This window comes from Astyanax mexicanus, chromosome 6, assembly GCF_023375975.1.
Source record: "Astyanax mexicanus isolate ESR-SI-001 chromosome 6, AstMex3_surface, whole genome shotgun sequence".
NCBI classification, from domain to species: Eukaryota; Metazoa; Chordata; class Actinopteri; order Characiformes; family Acestrorhamphidae; genus Astyanax; species Astyanax mexicanus.
Window position 1 is genome coordinate 21,671,884 of NC_064413.1, and position 24,536 is coordinate 21,696,419.

The 24,536-nt window shown below is 37.1% G+C and overlaps 1 protein-coding gene across 8 annotated transcripts in view; it reads right to left on the reverse strand.

Annotated features, from left to right (window-relative positions):
* The window catches only part of adgrb1a (adhesion G protein-coupled receptor B1a), a 212,807-nt gene that overhangs the window by 51,512 nt on the left and 136,759 nt on the right, over positions 1-24,536 (reverse strand). For all 8 annotated transcript variants that reach the window (XM_049480350.1, XM_049480345.1, XM_049480349.1 and 5 more), the window contains exons 16-17: positions 21,862-21,905; positions 12,665-12,791 (exon numbers count right to left, since the gene is read on the reverse strand). In XM_049480350.1, coding sequence (XP_049336307.1) covers positions 12,665-12,791; positions 21,862-21,905 — 171 coding nt within the window. The remainder of the gene's footprint in view (positions 1-12,664; positions 12,792-21,861; positions 21,906-24,536) is intronic.

Here is a 24,536-nt window from a genome sequence, read left to right on the forward strand (position 1 = left end):
AAAGTATTTGCCCTCCACCAGATATCTTGTCATTCTTACATTTTTCAGCTAATCAAACAAACTTTAATATCAGATTAATATAACCTCAGTAAATTAAAAAATATGATTATTCCATTTATTAAGGGGAAAAAAACCTATCCAAACCAATCTAGCCCCCCCCCCCTCTCATAAATTAACTGTGATTAACCTGTAGAATCAAGAAATCACATAAATATAACCTGTCTGACAACATGAAGCAGCTGAAAGATTTTAAAAATGCAACACAGTATGCTCTCATCTCAAGAAATTCAAAAATAGATGAGAAAACAAGTCATTTCTAAGACTTGGAAAACCTGGAATACTAGTGAACCCTTCCAGGAGTGACCAGCCCACATAAATCATTCTGAAAGGGCATGGACAACTCATCCAGGAGATCACAAAAGAACCCAAAACAGCATTTAAAAAACTGCAAGTCTCTCTTGCCTCAGTTATAAGGTTTATTCAGAATTCACAAAATAGACTGATCAAAAATGGGAGAGTTCTTGAGGATCTTGAGATTCAGCTCACAGACAGATGTCCTAGCACTTTTTTTGCTGGCCCACAGATGAGAGACTAGTGGAATCCCAATTATTTAGAAATGTTTTTTTTACCTTTTCCAGCCTGATAGATTGTTAAGAAAATGTGTGTAAAAATCTAATACATGTAAAGCTTTAGGTCAAAATGTATACAGAAATATACTTCAATTCTACAATTCACTATGAACTGTTATCTGTTATCTACTATCCTAATAAGAGAACTGATTTGTTTGCTGTGTTTTTCTTTTAGCTCAAGTGAAATTTCCAGTCTAAGCGGAGGCCAGGCATTAAGTAACATGATCTGCTCAGTCAGCAAATGCAAAGCAAGCATTTGACACCTCAGAACACAAACTGCTGTTCCTGCAGTTCAAGTAACAGTTCGGGGAAATGTGCTGAAATATATTTGTCACAAGCAACAAACCCAAATGCATCTGGCATGAATAGTTCATTAGAACTTTCCTGGTTTAAAAAACAATCGTGTTTCCTTAACGAAATATGCCAGACGAGGTAGTGGATAACAATTAAACTTCTGTGCTTTACTATTTTATTCAAAGGAGCCTGGTTGTTTTCTGGCATATTCTACCTGAACACATCACTAAAATATGTTAAAATGCAACAAATTAAGTTACTTAAGTACTCAGAATGCAAATTATTTGAATAGAATCAAATATCTGATGGATGTGTATGCATGTGCTTTTAAGTTTTTGAATCAGATCTGCATTATAAAGTGAGTATTTGGAGTATTTAGCAAAACAGCCTTTCACTTAGTTAGAGGATGTTTTAGGGAATCGATGCAGTTGAAAGGGCAGGAATAGTAATCAATAGTTCTGTTCCAGGCACAGACTGCTCTCTCAGACCCAGATAATGATAATGATAATGATAATGGTGGTGTAGATGACAGTATATATTAGGGATGCACCAAATATTTATTCAAATGTGATGAAAATAAGTGAAAAGACCCAAATTGCAACCAGCGTGGTGTGCACTGTAAACCCATATGCTGTTTGAACTCAAATGATTTAAGTCTGTTTTATATAAAATTGGATATTTCTAAACAATATTCAACTATTTTGAGTTAGTTGAACACATGTGGGCACATGTACATTCAAACTGAGATCTTTGAGTTGAACCAATTTATAATAACTGAGTTTAGTCTGTTGTCATTAACAGCTTCTTTTCCATTGGTTTCTGTCACAAACTATTTGCATACTGGGTGTGTCCAACAGTTTCTGTCTAACACTCACCATCAGTGTGTAGTGATTCCCCCTGATTACCTTAAGTAAGTAAATTCAACTTATCCAGTCTTACATTATCACAAAATAAATTCAGTTAAATCAGCTTTCACTTTAGTTGAAACTTGATGTTTTAAGTTATGCTAACTCAAGTTTTCTTTACGCATTACTTAACTTTTTTAAGGCAATCGTTTTTTTTTTCAAGTAAACTCAACTCATCCGGGCTTACAGTGTGAGCTACTCCTTGTAAATGCAACAATAGTGTAAAAATGTGTAAAAATCTGCAAAAAAAAAAGGTATGTTTCATTTTGTTTGGTTTCTGCCCAAAATGTTAGTTTTCATTTTTAAATGGGAGAAATGCCTAACAACAGAGCGATCTATATTCTGAGTGGCTCAACGAGAGTGCATTATAATATACAGCCGATGGATTGGCAAGCGTGAGAAATACCATGTGTGGCGTGTGTAGCGTGTTCACACGCTCAAATCGTGACTATAAGGAACTTTGAATTCACCTGCGTGGTGGTGGGGGAGGGGGATGTAGCTAACCAAGGTATGTAAAGCTAAGATAAGTAAACAAAACGTACACATATTTACACATTAATCTACACATATTTATTTCCTGAAAACTGTTTATTTGGGTGAGTAAAGAGCTTCCATTTATTTACAGTAAGTTTAGATGAATGATGAATTTCCCAGCACTAATTAGTGGCTAACTGCTAGTGATTCCTCACAGCGCTACACTGAGGAACTCTGAGTGTTCCAGTAACACAGGATGATATTAGCTAGCGGTTCCTCAGACGTAGCTTGTTTTAACACAGTAAACACACAGGCTACAGTCCGCTATACTCACTTTTGAACAACGAAGGAGCTAGCACTTAGCGTGGTTAGCAGCTAATGCTAAAGCTGCTCTAGCAATGCTAGCTGTGGTTAGCAGCAGGCTACAAGCCAATAATACTCACCAACTAAACTGAAGTGGCTTTCCTGTTCCTTATAACCTTACTGGTAAAATTCATACAGAAGGCACATCGGATTATAAGGCACACTGATGATTTTTGGAAAAATCAAAGGATTTAAAAAAACTGTGCTTTAGTTATAAAAGTACTTTGTTTGCATCTAAATATCATCTTGTCATCCTGTCCTACCCTACGGAAGGTCTCGAGTAACTGCATCAAGTCACGTTTTTTTTTTTTTTTTAACGTTCTCTGGACCTCCTTACGTACAGTATATAAATGTCAGCCAGTTCATTTGTGGAGAACTGCGTGTGACCGCAATGCCCTCGCTAACATTTGGTGGCTTTGAGGTACACTGTCTTTAGGAGAGAGAGAGAGAGAGAGAGAGAGAGAGGGGCTATGGCTAACACAGTACGTCTGGATAAAATGGCTGCCCAAATGTGTTTACATTCACATGTGAGAAGCAAACATGGGGAAAAAAAAAAAACGTGAGACACATGCAGGCGAGCCAGAGGGAAAGATAAACTGAGATAGTGAGAGAAACTGAGAGAGTGAGAGAAGGCCAATCGAGGAGACTGTGGCCTGCTTTTCTGGCTCTTTATCATTCTGGAGCTGTAGGAGGCTAGTTGCAGACAGAGGAGCTGTCGGATGGGCCATTCAGAAGGTGGCAAGTGTAGTGTCAGGAATAATTAGCAGCGTAGCGGCGGGGGTCTGGACAGAGAGCCAGAGAAAAGAAGCAGGAGGAGGAGGAGGTGTAGGCTTCTTGGCTGGCGCCTGGCGCCGCCAATCAAATTGCCCCAATATGCTTCCCACGAGGGACGTGATGAGTTAACTGCGACACTCCCTCAGCCGGCCGCCATCTGCCCAGGTGTAGGCTAACAGGCATGTGCAGAAGGGGGTCGACCAGCTACTTCCTGGTGCCAACAAACGTCACACACGTAGTAAAATTATTGCTACCGCTACTGTAGAGGCCACGGCAAGCAAGAAAAAGATTCGCTTAAGCTTTCCATGAATTCAGTTATCTATAAAGCATTATAAATCTTTATAAACCATTCGTAATGCTTTATAACACTTTACATAAGCATTTCTAACTATACCTAAATGTTTATAACCTCAAACATAAAACGTTATAACACCACGGTATAAAGCTTTATATCACAAAGCGATATAATGCATTATAATATATGTGTATTTGCTGTTCTTAACACTATTGGTGAGACCTGTTTCATTAAGCTTAATATATGTTGAGTTCACTCACACTCACAGTGACGCCTTCCCTCTAACTGCTATATGTTATAATGAAAATTGGGTATCACTTTAAAATAACACTACCCTTATAAAGGGTTTATAAATGGTTTATAAATGAGATTATAAGATGTTATTAATTAGGTTGTAGATGCCTTAAAACCATTGATAAGCAGTTACAACACTTTAACTGAAAAGGCAACAGTGATCCATTGTTTGCTCAGTCGTTTAATTCAACTCAATCATTTAATTTATAAAATAGATTGTTACAGTGAACATACTTAGAAATATATTAATATGACAGGTTTAATGCTGATTGATGGAAAACACAAAGTAAGATCAGTATATAGAAAGATCTGAGGTTTGACAGTAGATATGAGTGTGTAATTACTACTTTGCAAATTTTCAACTCACTGTTGCCAATGTTGTTATTTATTTATTAACTGCTCATTATTTTTTTTTAAGTTTTTTAAAGTTTTAAAGTATTTGCAACCTAAATAATAACCATTGATAATCTCCCTTATAAAACATTCAAAATCCTGAAAAGTGAAAAAGTGATATTATTCCACAATACTAAAGGCATATAACAAATTACAAACCTTCATAAGCGTTTTTCACAGACTTTAGGGAAAGTAGTGAGTTATTACACAATACTAAAGGCATATAACAAATTACAAACCTTCATAAGCGTTTTTCACAGGATTTAGGTAAAGTAATGAGTTATTCCACATTACTAAAGTCATTTAACAAATTATAAACCTTTATAAGCGTTTTTTAACAGACTTTACGTAAAGAAATGAGTTATTCCACATTACCAAAGGCATATAACTGATTATAAACCTTCATAAGCGTTTTTCACAGACTTTTGGTAAAGTAATGAGTTATTCCACATTATTAAAGGCATATAACAAATTATAAAAAAAGCTGTGCAAAGTGCTCATGAAGCTTTATAACTTGTTACATACCTTTGGTAATGTGGAATAACTAATTACATTACCTAAAGTCTGTGAAAAGTGCTTATAAGTGTTCATTAGATGTTATATGCATTTACAGAACAAATTTTTAATATAACATATAACATATAGCAGTTAGAGGGAAGGCATTACCGTGGATCTTGATAAAGCATTATGTGAGTGAACTCAACATCTATTAAGCTTTATGAAACAGGTCTGAGCAATAATGTTAAGAACAGCGAATACGAATATATTATAATGCATTATATCGCTTTGTGACATAAAGCTTTATACTGTGGTTTTGTTTCAGATTATAAACAATGTACTGTTAGAAAGGCTTATGTCAAGTGTTATAAAGCATTGTGAATGGTTTTTGAAGCTTTATGAATGCATTTATAATGCTTTATAGATACCCGATTCATAAAAAGTGTTCCGAAAAGGCTATATGCAAATCTGAGATACCCACAGTGCAACCCTCAGAGAGATACCAGCCAGCTGGCTCCGGCCTGCACAGATTTATAAAGCTCTATAGCCTCAGTGTGTGATACCAGCCAACCAGACTCCAAATCTAAACCACATCCCAAACCCAGCTTGTCCTCACACGCCGAGCAATCTGTGCTGAGCACAGAGCTAAAAACATCAAACATCTCCCAGCTTCAGAAACACAAGCTGGTGCCCACATTCTGTAGCCTGGACCAGAGCGATGCTGAATTTAGCCTGGATATTTACTGAGATTTATACAGGAAGAGCAGCTGAGGCTAATGCCCACCCTCTTTTTCCAACGGACTACTGCTATAAAACAGTAACAGTTAAATAAAGGTATGGAGAAATAAAATAAAAGATTTTTGAGACTTTATCAAACCAACTTTATCATACCTCACAGTTTTACATGTGTTTTCTACAATATTGAAAAAAAAAAAAAAATCTGCACATGACTATAAAAGATATGATACTGATATTACTGATAATCCTGCTTTTTAATCACAGTTTTCATGCATCTTGGCATGTTTTCCTCCACACTGCTTTTGGATAATGTTATGCCACTCCTGGTGAAGCACTTCAACTTGGTTTGATGGCTTGTGATCATCCATCTTCCTCTTGATTATATTCCAGAGGTTTTCAATTTTGCTCACCAATCCAAATAATTAAACTCCAATTCCAAACCAGGCACCTTGTCACGCCTAGTGCCGAAAGCTCTCCTCTCTTTCTCAAGCCTACGGACTACAATACCCAATTTGCACCACACACTGACGTCACTCCCTTGCACAGTCACGTCAATGCATATGGCACCACCAAGAAGTCAATCACCAGAATATCGATTACACCTGTTCACTACCATATATACATATATATATATATATATATATATATATATATATATATATATATATATATATATATATATATATATATATATACATTGTCACACCACACACATCTTGTTGAGTATTTGCTGGTGACATATAGATGGTGCAGAGAGAGGTTGTGCTAGGACAGTGGTACCATTAATTAAAATATGTTGTCTGCTTTCCAACTAAAGAATACTACTGCTTGTAATTTAAAAGACAGAAATGTAAAAAAAAAAGCTGCTGCTTTAAGGTGTCAAACGAAGGAATGCAAGATGTGTCAGGGTTTCAGAGTTACAAAACACAGAAGAAGTAAAGAACAAATCATTTACTGAGCTCCAACAGTAACGTTTAATGTGTTTGAATGTAAATTTTAAACCATCAGTCTGTAAGTTCTGGTGAGAATGTGAAATTTCACAGAGCATGGGAAAGAGTCCTTGTAATGCAGGTAAATGAAAGTAAATAGCGGTGTGTGTGAAACTGTTTTTGAGAATATCACTTTTTTCATTTATGGAATATTGTCAAAATGTAGAGAGCAAATACAGTACATCCAACAAACCTTCCAGACAATTCTGATTTTTAAATGAATATATTAGATTTAATTTGTCCCCTTCTGAACTAAAAAAAAATACTACTGCTCTTAATATATTAAAGACTGCTGATTTAAGATGTAAGCTAAGGTAATTTAAGTAAACAAAACTGTAATTCTTAAAGAAATCAATTTGTTTTGTTTTAAAGTCAAATGAGCGCTGGATTTTAATTTACACCGATTTCTCTCCTAAAAAAATATATTTACATGTGGGTGAGTGAAGTGCTTCCGTTTATTTACAATAAGCTTAGAGTTCCAGATTTCCATATAGGCTAGGTGCAGCAGCATTAGCAGTTAACCGCTATCGCTAGCTGCTAACATATATGAACCCTGAGTGTGCTGGCACACTGATGATTTTTGGGAAAAAGAAAATAATTTTAAGTGCGCTATATACTGCAAAAAATATGGTATATCGCTTTTTTTTCAAAATATAGAGAGCAAATACAGTACATTTAACAAACAAACCTACCAGACCTCTCTGTTTTATAATGAATATATTAGATGTATTTTATCACTTTCTAAACTAAGGAATACTGCTAGAGCTTTCAATTAACAAAACAATATATTTAAGACTGCTGCTTTAAGAAGTCAGACAGGGTTTTCTAATTACTAAAAAAACATCCTGCCCCCTCTTTGCAGTGGGTTCCAGTGTTACAAAACACAGTAAATAAAAGAAGAAATCACTTATTGAGCTCCGACAATAACATGTGGCTGAATGTGAATTTTAAAACACAATTTTAAGCAATTACATCCATCTAATCTATAGAATAAATATATTCTGTAACACAGTAATTAAATTAAAGAACAAATGACTTATTGAGCTCCAAACAGAGATTGTTTCTGGTGATAATGTGTAATTGCACAGAGCATGTGCAAGAGTACTTTTTTTAATACAGGCTAACAGTATATTAATACTATTATAAAAAGAGTAAATAGCTGTTTGTGTGTGTGAAACTGTGCGTTTTTGAGTATAGTGCTTTCTTCATTTTATTAACATTTTATGGAAAGTGCAACTGTCAACTGATTTTATAATGAATATATTAGACATATTTTTTTATCCTCCCTAACTAAGGAATACTGCTGTTTTCAATTAAAAACAAAATATAATCTTAATTGCTGCTGCTTTAAGATGTCAGACAAATGTAAGCCTTTTTTTCTAAGGGTTTTCTAAGTATCTACAAACATCCTGCCCCCTCTTTGCAGTGGGTTCCAGTGTTACAAAACACAGTTAATAAAAGAAGGAATCACTTATTGAGCTCCGACAATAACATGTGGCTGAATGTGAATTGGGCATTTGACAGAGCGGAGCAGAAACGTCCTGTCTTCATGAATTGCAGGGGTTTGCTGGCTCTTATTGTAAGTGTTTGCAGGGGTTGGGTTGGGTGCTTATTGGGTTTTTTCTTCCTTTGCTGAGGCTCTGCTGAGGATCTGGGCCAAGCAGCACAAAGGCAACGTTATGGTGCCTTCTATAGCTTTAAGAGCCTCCGCTGCCCAGTGCTGTTTCCAGGGCAACTAGTGAACAAACTGCTTCAGTGACAGTTTCCAGTCTAATAATATCTAATCGTATTGAATAGGGGGGGAAAAAGCCACATAAAGACACTGCCACATCTCCTCGTCAAAATGAATACATAGTGCATGCCACTCTTCTAGATTTTAGATATGATTTTAGAGTAAATGTACTGTATATATTTATGCAAGGAATGCTGCATGAAACCTTAGTAAGGTGGAGTGACATCAGAAAAATGAGGTACAATTAGACACATGTTCTGATGCTGATGTCCTTCTCTTTTCATACAGCAAACAACTGCTTGCTACCTGATTTTCCTGTGTGGCTTAAAGCTTAAAAAATATACATGTTTCATATAATAATGCAGTTATCATGCAGCCCATAAATGCACATCTGTTTCATGTAATATAATGCATTGGTTGCATGCATTTACATTTGACCATATTATCATGCAATGCAATGCAAGTGTGGGTAACATCTAGACAACCCTAATTTCCATACTACCTTATGCATAAGTAGCATATAGATTAATTGCACATAGGTTGAATATAAATTTACATAGCATGATGATAGCATGTATAACATGCATAACCTACAAAAAAAGTAATGCAAAATGCAGATGTGGTCTACAACAGCATTTTTATACCAAATAACGAAGATGCAGGCTTTCCAATACAGTTACAGCTGGTGTCAGTTCATAACTACACATTTATACCATGCAATATAAAGCAAAACATTTTCTTTTAAAGTTAAACTTTATTTATTTATTTATTTGGGTAAGTAAAGCGCTTCTGTTTATTTACAGTATCCTTCCAGATTTCCAGATTTCCACTAAGGCTGGGTGCAGCAGCATTAGCATTAAGCAGCTAACCGCTAGCGCTAGTCCCTAATGCCGCCCGACTGTGCTACTCTGAGGAACCTTGAGTGTTCAGGGAAGCCAGGGCGCTAGATATTAGTTACCGGTTCGTCCCACGTAGCTTGTTTTAACACAAAAATAGTATGATATGCAACATAAACTATGTGTGATCCAACACTGTATTTCAATGCCATGTAATGTAAAGCAGGTGTAATTTACACTACACTATTCTATTTCTATAATATACAGTAATATGCAGTTGTCTGCTTCCACTGCATTTCCATGCAATATATTGTAGGAATACAGTGTTGGTCCATAACTATACATGTAATGTACCATGTAATGTAATTCAGGTAGATCCTGCAATTGCACGTCTATGCTTTATAATAGAGGTGTGAACTACTGTTGCACATACATAGCATGCAATCTAAAGCAGATGTGGTCTACAATTGCGCATATATACCATGTAATTAAAAAATCTCTGATGTCTAAAACTGCATGTATATAACATATAATATTATACAGGTGTGGACAACTGATGCTAATATGCATCATGGAATGCACAGGAGCGGTGGAATACAGTATTGGTCCATATCTACACATATGTACCATATAATATAATGCAGGTGGATCCCGAAATTGCACCTCTATGCCTTATAATGCAGGTGTGGACTACAAATGCATGCATATACCATTTAACATCATGCCAGTATGATCAGCAATTGTCAACTGCACATATATACCATGCAATGTAAAACAGGCTAACCTGTAATTGCACTGATATGTCTTATAACACAGGTGTGGACTACAATTGCGAATATGCACCATACAATTAAAAGCAGGTGTTGACTACTATAGCTTATGTATAGGCTACCACATGATATAAAGCCTGTAATTGCACTTATATACCTTATAAACCATGTGTGGACTACAACTGCAAGTATATAATATGTAATGTAAAGCAGGTGTGGACTACAATAGCACATATATACCATGAAAAGTAAAGCAGGTGTGGACTACTATATCACATATATTTACTATTTATTATTTTATGTAAAATAAAGCAGGTTGGAGGACAATAGTGCATATACAGTATATACCCTGTAAAGTAAAGCAGGTACGTACTACAATATCACATATAAATATATATATATATATATACCATGTGAAGTAAAGCAGGTGTGGACTACTATAGTACATACATATACCATGTGAAGTAAAGCAGATATCACATTTATGCAGCTCTGGGAAAAAATAAGAGACCACTTAAAAATTAGTTTCTTTGATGTTACCAAATTGAAAACTTGGAATATAATCAAGAGGAAGATGGATGATCACAAGCCTTCAAACCAAACTGAACTGCTTGAATTTTTGCAGCAGGTGTGGCATAAGATTTTCCAAAAGCAGTGTGTAAGACTGGTGGAGGAGAACAAGATGAATGAAAACTGTTATTAAAAGCCAGGGTTATTCTACCAAATATTGATTTCTGAACTCTTAAAACTTTATGAATATTAACTTGTTTTCTTTGCATTATTTGAGGTCTGAAAGCTCTGCATCTTTTTGTTATTTCAGACATTTTTCATTTTCTGCTAATAAATGCTCTAAATGACAATATCTTGGAATTATTTGGGATGTGGGAGAAATGTTGTCTGTAGTTTATAGAATAAAACAATAATGTTCAATTAACATAAACATATACCTATAAATAGCAAAAACAGAGAAACTGATTCAGAAACTGAAGTGGCCTTTTAATGTTTTCCAGAGCTGTATATAAATATACCATGTAAAGTAAAGCAGGTGTGGCCTACTACAGAACATATATACCACGCAGGTGTGGCCTACTATATCACATATAAACCATGTAAAGTAAAACAGGTGTGGACGCCAATGGAACATCTATAGGCTACCATATAATGCAAAGCATGTGCAGCCTTTAATTGCACTTCTATGCCTTATAATAATAGCACATGAGGTCGACAATATCACATATATTTACCATATAAAGTAAAGCAGGTGTGGACTACTATATTACATATATACCATGTAAAGTAAAGCAGGTGTGGCCTACTATAGCACATATATACCATGTAAAGTAAAGCAGGTGTGGCCTACTATAGAACATATATACCATGTAAAGTAAAGCAAGTGTGGCCTACAATTGCATTTCCATTACATCATACATACGTGTTGGTATATAACTACATGTAAAGCATGTGTGGCCTAGCACTGCATTCCCATACTCTATATTCCCATACTCTATATTCCCATACTCTATATTCCCATACTCTATAACGCAGGTGTGGACTACAACTGCACATACTGTATATACCATGCCATTTCACACAGGTAGACGGCAGGAGTTGCAGTAATGGTCTAAAATTGCACATATATATAGCCTATTAAATTGTTGTGCAGGTGTGGGTTCAATTGCATATCCAAAATGTACAGTATAATGCATACACTGCTTTACAACTGCACATCATGTGTACCATGTGATGTAAAGCAGGTGCTGTCTAGCAATTCCATACCATATATACTGTATATTCCAAACAACTGCATTTCCATAATTCAGTGCAGGTGCGGGCTTTGCTTACCATACACATATATGCATACCATGTATATGCACTTCCATACCACATAATGCAGGTGTGGCCTACAATTGCACACACAGACATACCATGCATTATGATACATTATGATGCCACTACATGCATTGCAGATGTGGCATACATACATCATATTATAAAGATAAAAGCTAGTAGCTGAAGATGGTCAAAATCCAACACCCCTCCCCCACCTCCCCTCACACACTTTTCCCCCTCAGGTTCTTCTGCTCATCACTAATGTATGCTAATCAAATGCATGTGGTGAACGGGTGCATGCCTTGATAGTGCAGCAGCACGGTTGTACATGTATACATATATATATATATATATATATATATATATATATATATATATATATATATATATATATATATGTAGCGTTATAAAGCGGCCGTTAGCCCAGGCCGCCGCTGCCCGAGAGCGCGCGTGCACACTTCCTTGCAGTGTGTAGCCCATGTTGCAGAAAATATGCCAAAACGAGTTGCCATCAACGCCGATTGCTGCTCTTTATGAGCCTGGCATGTCGCGAAAGGGGGGTGGGCGGGGGTTGAAGAGCAGATGTAGAGGGAAGGAGGGTTGAGAAGGGGGGGGAGACAGTGGTGGGGGGGATCTGTTGATACGAAATGACAACGACGCCTATATTGCACAGCACACACACTTGCACACACACTCACACACATCTACGCTTCAAAATGAGAGCCAAACAACACAGACGGTCAAATTACGCCCCCCCCCCACAAAAAAAATAAAACAACAACGTGTGGTGTTCTGTGTCCTCCCCCCTTGCGGAGCGCGAGAGCTTGGCGAGAGGCGAGCGTGCACTTACCGCGTCGAGGCTGAGGCGCGCTAAAATGGCGAAGGTGGACAGTCTGTCACACACACATCTGGTCCTGGACGAGTCGATGGGCACGGCTCTGCAGGCGCGGCCAGACCACGAGCCCAGCAGAGAGGAGCTGCAGCCGCGAGAGAGAGAGAGAGAGAGAGAGAGAGAGAGAGAGGAAGAGAGAGAGAGGGAGAGGGGGAAAAAAAAACGATGCGGTGAATCACATGCACTCAAAACACAGGCGAGATCAGATCCCTCAGTGCTGCCTCTGCTTCTGCTTCTGTCTCTTCCTCTGCTGCTGTTGCTGCTATTGGTGATGCTAATGGTAATGGTATTGGTGGTGGTAGTGATGGTGATGGTCTCGTTTTCTCTCTCTCTCTCTCTCTCTCTCTCTCTCTTTTTTCACTGTGTATCTTTTTTCTCCTTCTCTTTTCCTAAACCCTCAGCACGCTTTTCTCACCGGAGCTCAGAACAGCAGAGTGAACGTGGAGACGCAGGGAGGAAGAGGAGGAGGAGGAGATGAGGAGCACGCTTCAGATTTCTGCACGGCCAGCTTACAAGCTACGGAAAAGTGTAAAAGCGAGCAAAAGAGTCAGGAAACGAAAGAAAGAAAGAGAGAAAAAAAGAGCGAAAGTTGAAAATCGTGGAAATCGTGGCCAATAAGTCTATGGCCAATGCCAAAGCCAATGCTGATAAAGGAGGTACTTTAAATTAGCTAACTAGCTAGCTGTTGCGTCTAGTAATTAGCCAGTGTTAACAATTAAACAGTTAATAGTGCATCAACAAGTTCTGTACTAGAGCAACGTATACTAGAGGCTTGACACAAGACAGATACACAGCGCTGTCTCTGTGTTTGTGTGAGTGACAGACTGCTGCTGCCTGCACAAGAAGCGTGAGGGAGAGGGGAAGCACATTTTAGAAGTAAACCTAAGGTAACCGCATGGCCTTCATAATTCACATGGTTGGGCACGTGCTTGTAAAAGCACATGTCAAAAGCTGTGCACCTCAGTCCAGCACCGTTTTGCACAGATATTTCCAGTTACAGCTGGAGTCCACGCATTTAATCCCAGAAAAGAACGTTCTTATTTATCTTTTAAAAAGTAATTTAAACACCTGATTAAAGGGCAGATTACTGCTGTTTTTCGCTGAATGTGTGGTATTTGTAATCCGTCTGGACTCACATCTCTGAGTTTCATCACCTCGCTTTTTATAAAATAGCTATTTGTCCACTGCCACGCACCGTAATTACACTTTGGGCGTACGTTTCCACGAAGATCCACGTAAACACAACAGGGAGTGGAAATAGAGGAGCTACTGAACGCGATGTCATGTGACTGAGAAAGCCCAAAAACTCACTGGTCCTCCTGTTTTTTCAACTGCAGTTGGCATGCGTTTCTTTTTTTTGGCAACCTTTTCGCCAGCAGGGGGTCCCTTGTGTTTTTGCTATTTTAATGGAGCAGGTGCAAAATGTAAAATGTAAAAAACCTGTTGACAAGGTGTTAGATAGCAAAGAGCATCGCGACGCACCTATCACAGGGTGTACAATAAGTCCTCATTGTATCTCATTGTATCGGCAGACAGTTATCTGCTTGTGTCTCATTCTTGGCATGTAGTTTACTTGCTTTGGCAAGACGTGTGTTGATGCAACACTTTTGATTCATTCACATCCACTTGACACACTGGAGTGGTGTAAATTCAAAGCTGTTTTTAACACTGTTCTTAAAATACTGTGTTTTTAATTCATTCCTTAGCTCTGAAAAGTACAGAATAAAAATTACACACAAAAAAAAATAAAAAAAATAATAAAAAAAATAACATCTCTTTTTAATATAATATTATCAGTCTGAGGCATAGGCAATTGTTTCTCTTTTTCCTCAGAAACAAGTTCCTCAGTTTGATCCAAACACTATTTCATACCTGACTGGATCGTTTTGTGTCTTATAATAGCACAAAGTTATTTTTTTGTAAATGTAGGATCTCATCATTTTCTTTTATCGACTTTCAAATACGTCTCAGAAAGTCAGTCTACTGATGCATAAAGAGACTTTTTTTCATATATATGTATATATATGTCTCCGGAACTTGCCGTGACTCACAATGATCTAAACTAAGGTCATCCTCTCTTCTTTGCCTTTAGATTCATTGTTATTGTCCTTTTTGCTTCTGTTTAATTAACATGATTATTCTGAGGAAAAATATAAAAAAATAAAAAAACATTTAGATTGAGCACAATAATGAATAAGTTCCAGATGGACAGAGAGTGTCCATCTGTATTAGACCACACTGTTTGTGCCAACTGAAATTAGCCCTCAACTTGGTGCGCCAAGTAAACTTATCTGGCCCTAGGCTTCAGCGACAGATTGAAGATAACAGCTCCGCTAGTTCTTACCCGAATCATACACAAACAGCTATAATATATCTTGTGTGGCAGTGGGTTCACCTCCAGTTAGCTGGAATTTAAAGCCATGAACAAATATGCCATAGATCTGTCTATACATGAAACCTATGCATGGAATAATCTTGAGGAGAATCATATTTAAGAGGCCTTCAGGGCTTAAGGAAGTTAGCAAAGTGCACATGGACCTTGGAAAAAATCAGAGACGACTTCAGTTTCTAAATGAGTTTTTCTGATTTATAGTTATATATTTGAATAAAATGAACATTTTGGTTTTATTCTATAAACTACAGACAACATTTCTTCCAAATTCCAAATAAAAATAGTGTCATTTAGAGCATTTATTTGCAGAAAATGAGAAATGGCTCAAATAACAAAAGAACAGATGCAGAGCTTTCAAACCTCAAATAATGCAAAGAAAACAAGTTCATATTTATAGTTTTAGGAGTTTTAAGAGTTCAGAAATGAATAATAATGAATAATTACAGTGTTCATGCATCTTGCCATGTTCTCCTACACCAGTCTTACACTCTGCTTTTGGATAACTTTATGCCTTTACTCCTGGTGCAAAAAATCAAGCAGTTCAGTTTGGTTTGATGGCTTGTGATCATCCATCCTCCTCTTGATTATATTCCAGAGGTTTTCAATTTGGTGAAATTTTAAGAAACTCATCATTTTTAAGTGGTCTCTTTTTTTCCAGAGCTGTATAACTATAGACCGTAGACCATTTGTTTAGCTGTTTACTTTATTTGTATCCTTATTTCACTCAGGACCACCACAGGACCACCTCAGAATGGATATTATTTAGGTGATGGCTCATTCTCAACACTGCAAAATCTGTGATTAATCTGAGATGATGGTGTTGTGTTGGTAATATCTGTTGTCATAGTACAAGTGGATCAGACACAGCAGTGCTGCTGGAGTTTTTAAACTGGTAATAGACCACCAACCAGAAATATACAGCCAATAGCTTTTTGTGGGATGAGTCATGTGACTAGTGATGAAGATGAAGACTAGGAAATGAACAACATCATCAGTGCAGCAACAGAGGACCTTCTGTCTCAGACTTTACATTTACATTATGGAGCAGCTAGGTATGAAGGTCTAATAGAGTGTATGGTGAAGTAGCGGTGGATGGATCGATTTCAAATATCGATAGTATCGATACTAACGTTGGTATTAGGTATTGATTGATACTTGTGTGTTGAGATCGATTCTTTTTCAGTTTCAGTTTATCTTAGGTACAACTCCAGGCACCCCCTGGCTATCACAGTATTTTAGCAGATTAACTGATTAATAATAGACTATTCAGACAGTCACACAGGGAATATATTAATATATTCAACCAATTGAAATGAAAATAAATGAATTATTTTACTGGAACTAAAAAATAGATATGCTTCCAACAAAAAGATATAGTTATACCTCAAACGTAAAATATGAATATGGCTGAATAAATATTTTATATTAACATTTAACAATTAAAAAAGAAACATTAGGAAAAATATGCAAAATGCAAAATGCAAATGCAGATTACGACCCCAAAAGAGAAATTTAAGTTTTAAGTTTTTTATAAACATTTCTGAGTTACTTAATAAAAGTATTTTATTATGTTTTATTATGATCATAAACATGATGAATTAAAGGAAAACTTATTATATATTGAAATAATTAAATAATCATGAAAATTCAGGTTCTCATTCAAATCTGCATATTGATGATTGATGAATTCACTTAATAAATGATGATACATTGCTCTCCTCTTCACAAAAGTAGACGGCAGTAGTAAAAAGTAGCGGTATCGGTATCGGCAATACTGGACCTGTATTGACTTGGTATTGGATCGATGCCAAATTTTGCAGTATCGCACAGCCCTAGCTGTCAGATCTACTAATCTTACCAAAGCCCACCACTCAACTAATGTCCTGTGAGGTCCTGACCATTGAAGAACAGGACGAAAAGGAGCATAATAAAATATGAAGCCTTTTTTATATATATATAATTATAGAACTACAAAGTGCTGCTATATAATCAAATGAACAGAGTAAGTGTAGAAACAATACAAGACGTGGTCATAATATTCTGACTGGACTGTATACTGAAAATACTGTACTAACTTTCCTTTTACTCCATAGTGTAGCAACATGGTAAAATACCAACAGCCTCAATGGTCTGCAGAGACCTGCAAAGATCTCTCAGCTCCAACAGGGGTTACCCACAGTGCACTAGGGCACTGCAGAACCTGAGGCCGGGTTAGCCTCAGTGCAGCGGGGCTAAGAGAGAGTAACCCCGGGGCCGGTGGAGTGTCACGGAAGGCCATGCATGTAGCTCCTGGGGAAAAGCTGAATGTTAACAGCATCCTTTCTGAAATCCAATATATTATCACCCCCCGCAGAGTGTGAGGATGATACGATTAGGCCTCTCTGTCGACCAAACACATTTACAGGCGGCAAAGCACCACTGTGTAATTGGATCATTGGGCATACGGTCCAGTGATGTGTGTGCGATGTGTGAGTATGTATGTGTGTGTGTGTGTGTGAGAGAGAGGGAGAGAAAGGGAGAGAGATAGAGAAGCATCAACAGTGGAACACAAGCCAAGTCCACATGAATGAGAACAGAGAGAGAGCTAGTCACAGAGAACAGAGCCAGCCATTTAAAAATTCAATATATAGAGCAAACACGCGGCTCATGGGTGAGCATTAGAGGGCCAGGTCGGTCCAGGACGATCACTGTGTTCCCTCAGCACATGTCCTCTGATGTAGGGCTCAGAAACAGAATCTAGCTTAGCTTGTTAACCCTTTCAAGCACACACAGGGCACCATTTTAGCAATCTATAGCGCATTGGTCAATTGCACATCGCTCATCTGGATTTAGGGCGTGTCGGTTTGTCTTCCATATTGTGAGAAGGTGCAAAAAATAAGCCGTGCGCAGCTCAAAACTAATTATTTTAATTAATCATGGGTGTGTTTTGGGCCTGACCAGTTGTCATCCCCTTTAAGGTTAACATTTTAGTCAGTGTAATGTTTATCACTTCAGTTTTCTGACCGTTTAAGGCTAAATAGAAAATTGGGTGTAAAACTTTTTTTTTATTTTATCCATTTGGCATGATCAGGAAGATCATTTTTTTCCAATTGTTTTTCTTTATATAAATACATTTTACTAGATTTTCAGACTTTTCTATTTTGTCATCTTATATCTTATAAAAAAAGTAGGATGGATGTTTTGGAAAATGAAGTGTAATGGGATGGAGTGCTACAGTGCTACAGTCTAGTAACTCTCTAGCCCAGAGGGTTGTTGTACCCAATTACAGAACAGTTGAATTCAACCCAAGAACCCAAGAAGAAAGGAAATAATAAATAAAATAAACACACAGCTCCTCGCGTGGGATCGAACCCATGTCGCCAGGGTTGCAGTTCAATACACTACCACTGCCGCGGCTAGTGAATAGATTGGGACACAGCCAGGAAAAAACGCCCTTATAAGGAGAAAAGGAGCCCAAAAACAGGCATAAAAATGAGAACGAGCGGAAACAAAAGGGGAGGAATGTAAACAAAAGCTCGACAGAGAAGATTTTATTTATTTTTTTTTTTTATTACCATTTATTATAGTTCAATCAACCTTACGGGCCAGATGTTTCATGTTTATCACCTATTGCAACCCCTGGATTATACCATCAGATTTTTATTACAAAACACAAAAATGGTAAAATCAGAAAACTAAATAGATTTTTTTTCATGTATATCTGATTATGTGGAGCAAAAATGAAAAACTTAATATATCTAATGGAAACCATTAAATAATGAAGTTTTACACCCATTTTCTATTTTTAAATTTAGAAAATTGAATAAACGTTACACTGACCCATTTCACCCTGTCTATCATATATGGACACCATCAGTCTCTGAACGCAGACGTTGGTTAAGATGTAGGGTTAATTCCTGCATGGTTGAGAGGAGTACTGTATGTGTACGTGGTGAAACGTGGTGCTCTGGTGGTAGACACTCGTATTGATTGTGCAGATTGAAGTGTGAGGCACCACAAGGACCAGACTCCTTCAAGCTGTTCTCAACAAAACACGCGGTGACAAGGACGCCTCTTCACATTCCAATTTCTTCCCCAAATATTAACTCATTAATCATAGCAGCTGTCCAAGATGGATTTTAATTTTGCAGCGAAGACACACACACAACACACACACACTTTCTCACCCTCCCCCATTTCTCCTCTGCTAAGTGTAAACTCAGATTACATTTCAGCATTTATTCTTTTCCCAGTTATTTCTTTATTTCATTTTCTTTCTCTTTCTTTCTCTCTCTGCTCTTTTTTATTACACTCTTTTACTCTCCCTTATTCTCCAGCCTTTCTCTTACACTTACTTTATTATTCGCTACTTCTCACCCTTCACTGTCTCTTACTTCTCTCGTATTTGGCTTTTTTTTTTATTTTGCCACTCTTTTTTTTATTATTAACAGCAAGGTAGAGAGCATTTTACCTGTGCATTCTGTAGAAAAAGGTGTCCATCTAAATGCAAATGTTCCACCCACTGCAATGCTCTCTCTCTCTCTCTGTTTCACTTTCTCTCTCCATCAAAAGACAAAGAGTCCATAAGCAGATGGACGTGTTGGGGAGGAAGGGAAAACGTGACTGAGACAGAAACTGTGCAGCCTGCAAAATTACATCAAATCATCCCACCATTTGTCTGTCTGCCTACATTTTCTGTGAGCGTCCTTCTCCCTTACTCTCACTCAGACACTTCCTCTTCCATCGTTCTCTCTCTCTCTCTTGTTTTTGGTTTGTTTTATTTTTCTCCCTTTCTTTCTTCTGTGTCTCTAGCTCATATTATATGGATGTATGCTTGTCAGATGGACACTGTTGCATGTATGTGCAATGTGAGCAGGCATTGAGTACATGTTGTATAGTGTGTAGTGTGTTCTCAGCTGGCAGAAAATGTTTATTATTATATCTGATTTTATGCACATTAGTGAAAAAAAGTAGATTAGAGTATACTAAGCATTATTATGTTATTTAATAATAGAACACGAGAGGGAGTGTGTTATCACGAATAACATCACGGCTGTGATTCGGTCGCAGATCATCACAGCCGTGATGTTATTCGTGATAACACACGACCTCGAGTGTTCTATTGCTTTTATACAACAGTTTATTTTTTTTAATGAATAAAGAAAATAAATCAAAGAACTTTAAGAAATTCAGAATGAATACGCTTTAATATGGACTGTGCCTTCCGCCAAAAAGTAGTTCCACCACAACTGTAACAGAACTGAAACTTAACTACAAAACGGTGTATGGTTCAGGCAGACTAACACCACTAAAGTTAGCTTGAAAGCAAAATTGGGAACAAGTGAAGATGGTAACGCTAGAAACGTGAAATAATGCTAATACTCTCCTCTCCTGCTCTGTGGAGTCGTCTTCAGATGAAAGCTGCGCATTTTTTGAGCATTTCTGCTTGTTTTGCTGGTTTGTGTTGGTTTTAGCTAGCCGGCTGGACTGTGGTTAGGTTAGCGTAGCTTGCTTTAGCTCAGCATTAGCTTAGCTTAGCCTAGCCTGGCTGGTTAAGTTATCGTTCTGGCTGTCAGACTGCATTAGCCGAGCCATTTTCTTTCCCTTTTTTCCACAAAAGACGAGTCAGCGCTGCGGGCGCAGCGCTGTGCTTTACACATTCTTGCTTCACCTAAATTGCAAGCAATATAAACAGCTTACATGGTTAATATTTGCCCTTTACCTTTCTTATGTTACATTTCTTTCAAAAAGTGCTACTCTTTTTTTATTAGTTTTTTTAATAAAATGTAAAAGAAAATGAATTAAACTCAAGATATGAGTAGAAAATTTGTTTAGTTTCAAATTTACAAAGGAAGCAATGTTTATTAGCCCTTGGCCAAACATACTGTATGTAATATAAATGTGTGTGTGTGGGGGGGGGGGGGGGGGGGGTGTACAGTGTGTGTTTATCGAAAATGTGTTTTGATATATGTTTTTCACAAAAAATGAGCCAATGCCAATGAGTTTGAGTTAGAAATTTTTTTTTTTAGTATCATTTGATGAAAAATGAACACCACCCAAGGGTTAACTACTATAACACACTTTGATTAAAAAAAAGGTACAGAAAAATATATTGGGAAATAAGTATTTTAGAGGTATATTGAATTAAATTAAACTAAAAGTGTACTTCATAGTAGTCTATTTTTTTTAAATACACTAAATTGTACTTTTTAAAAAGTATGATCAAAGTTTACTTTCAAACATTTGATGAAAGCATAGTTTTAATGTATTTTTAATATATTTTAAGTGAGTACACACATTTCTCAATATGTTTTAAGTACAATTAAGTATATATATATATATTTTTTTTTTTTTTTTTTTTTTTTTTTTTTTCACTAGGGATTATACAGTATGTGTGCATGACGGCAATAATTTTCTACTAATAATTAATCAATTGTTAAAAATCTCAAGCAGTTGAATCTATACCTCGGCTGATCGGATGCATCACGATGCACTGATGCAGTTCACACTCCTACAGAGGCAGCGTGGGTGAAGTTGGACGTGTAAAGTCATGAGGCTGTCTGCGGTCCCCCTGTGCTGCGCCTTGTCCTTAACAGTTACGCCTTCCCAACGTTTGAGCAGCACATCCGCCATGACACACTGTGAACGTGCTTCAGTCCTCCGGGACTGGCTTTCTGAAATCCCTCCCTGTGAGTCTGCTCCCAGTGCTGCTCTCTCACAGCGGGCGAGGTCAGCTCTGAGAACAGGGGGAATGAGCTCCAATCAATAAGGACTAGTCTCTTACCTGTCACTCTCGTCCCACGAAATGCAGGTTTGGTTGGTCGTGCCCTGAAAGACAGAGATAATACTGTTACAGCCTGTCACTGAAGAACACCGACAAGCTCAAACTCTTAGTTTTAGAGCCTTAAGTTCTTGTGGTACTTGATACTAGTGGCCAATACTATGCGAAAAAGAGTGAATTGCAGCTTTATAAAGCTTTATAAAGGACTGATTACACTTGCATTACACTTTACACTGCTGATTTTTACAGTTTTGCCATTTTTTTGTGAATTTAGTAAACTGACCATGCAGGTTATTAATGAAGATAATATTATTTTATGTTTTTATTTATTTTATTTATTTGTATTATTAATTTTAGTATTTTATTTATATTATTTATGTTATTTAAATCTATCTATCTTATATAGGGAACATAAGGTAGAATGTACTGTACTGTAAAGTATAACTAAAATGGTACCTAAAATGGTAATAACAGAACCTTCAAATGAGGACAACATACAGTATGCCGTCTAAAGTGCTGCCACTATGATCGGGAGATCAATGATTCGAATCCCGGTCATGCAGCTGGCCATCAGCTGCCAGAGCCCTGAGAGAGCATAATTGGCCTTGCTCTCTCTGGGTGGGTAGATGGCACTGAAGAACATTGAGAAGCTCAAACTTTGTTTTGTAAATAGTTTTTTTTGGAAATTTGAATAATTTAGTAAATTATTCATGCAGGTTATTAATAAAGATAATGTTATATAGGGTATTTAAGGTGGAAGTTCTATACTGTATGGTATGACATGGTATCTAAAAATGGTGTATACAGTGTCTCCAAATGAGGACAACATACACTATGCTGGGCATCAAGTGGTCCAGCGGTCTAAAGCGCTGCCACTATGATCATTAGATTGATTATTCGAATCCCGGTCATGCAGCTTGCCATAAGCTGCCGGAGCCCTGAGAGAGTATAATTGGCCTTGCTCTCTCTGGGTGGGTAGATGGCACTGAAGAACATTGAGAAGCTCAAACTTTGTTTTTTATTCACACTTTTTATGTTTTAATTATTCATGCAGGTTATTAATAAAGATAATGTTATATTGGGTATTTAAGGTGAAAGGTTTATACTATAAGGTATAACATGATATCTAAAAATGATGAGTACAGTGTCTCCAAATGAGGACACATACAGTATGCTGGGCATCGAATGGTCCAGCGGTCTAATGCGCTGTTACTATGATCGGGAGATCGATGATTTGAATCCCGGTCATGCTGCTTGCCATCAGCTGCCAGAGCCCTGAGAGAGCATAATTGGCCTTGCTTTCTCTTGGTGGGTAGATGACACTGAAGAACATTGAGAAGCTCAAACTCTTAGTTTTAGAGCCTTTGGTTGTGTTGGTACTTGATACTAGTGGCCAATACTATGTGAAAAAGAGTGAATAGCAGCTTTACAAAGCTTTATACTCCAGAATTTTACAGTTTTGTAAATAGTTTTTGGGAATTTGGTGAATTTAGTAAATTGCCCCTGCAGGTTATTAATGAAGATAATATTATGTAGGGTATATAATGTAGAAGGTCTATACTGTGAGGTATAAAATGATGATAACAGTATCTCTAAATAAGGACAACACACAGTATGCCAGGCACTGACTAGTCTAAAGCGCTGCCACTACGATAGGGAGATTACTTTTTGAATCCTAGTCATGCAGGTTGCCATCATATATTAATAATATCATGAAAATAACCGTCTTCCACTTCAGAAAAGTTTCAGAATTACACCACCCTGTTGTTGTAGGACGCTAAGCAGCTGACTCATGCATTTGTTTTCCAGTCTACTGTAACGCTCTGTTAACTGGGTTACAAAGAAATACCAAAGGCAGACTGCACCTGCTTTATAACACAGTGCTAACACAAACCCACAGGCAAAAAACACATTACACACGTTTCCCTTAGAAAGTTTTAAAAGCAATTAATGCTCTTACACTAATATACATTTTCAGCTGTGGAGCAAATTCAGAGAACCTTCTAGTAACAGCACTATCCAATGCCATATTCAAATTAGCCACCATGCAAGGGAGCCAAGCAAAATTGACATTATATTAATAAGCACAGTACAATAAATATAGAACTCCCTAAATAATACAAACCTTTAACATTTTGTGTTTACTTATGTTGTCTTAGTTTGATGATTTGAAATATTTAAGAGTGACAACAATAAGAAATGCCCCATGAAGAGGGAAAACAAATTTTGACACTGTTTTGTGTTACAGAAACGTATTTTTAGTTTCCTTTAGATTTTTTTTTTTTGCAATACCATTTACAAATGGTAAACTTTTTAGAAGTCATTATTACATTTATTAATGAGCAAATGTGTTACCATGGAGATAATTGCTCTAATGAAACAGTGGCCTATTACAATGAAGTAGTTTTTTTATTATTATAATTAGCAGTCATTTTCTAAGCTACTGTTTTCATTTTTGTCCCTTTCTGGTCTACTTCTAGTGTTGTGGCATCACCAGTAATGAGGGATGTACAACTGAGTAGCAGCTGAATGGGTGGGACAATTGGCCTGGCTAAATTGGGAGAAAATGGGAAAAAAGCAGCCCATTATTTAGTTATGTGTGTGTCCTAAAGCAGAAAAAATCACTAAAATGTGTAGGATACAATATGACCAAGTGAAAAGCAATGTTTTAGAAAATG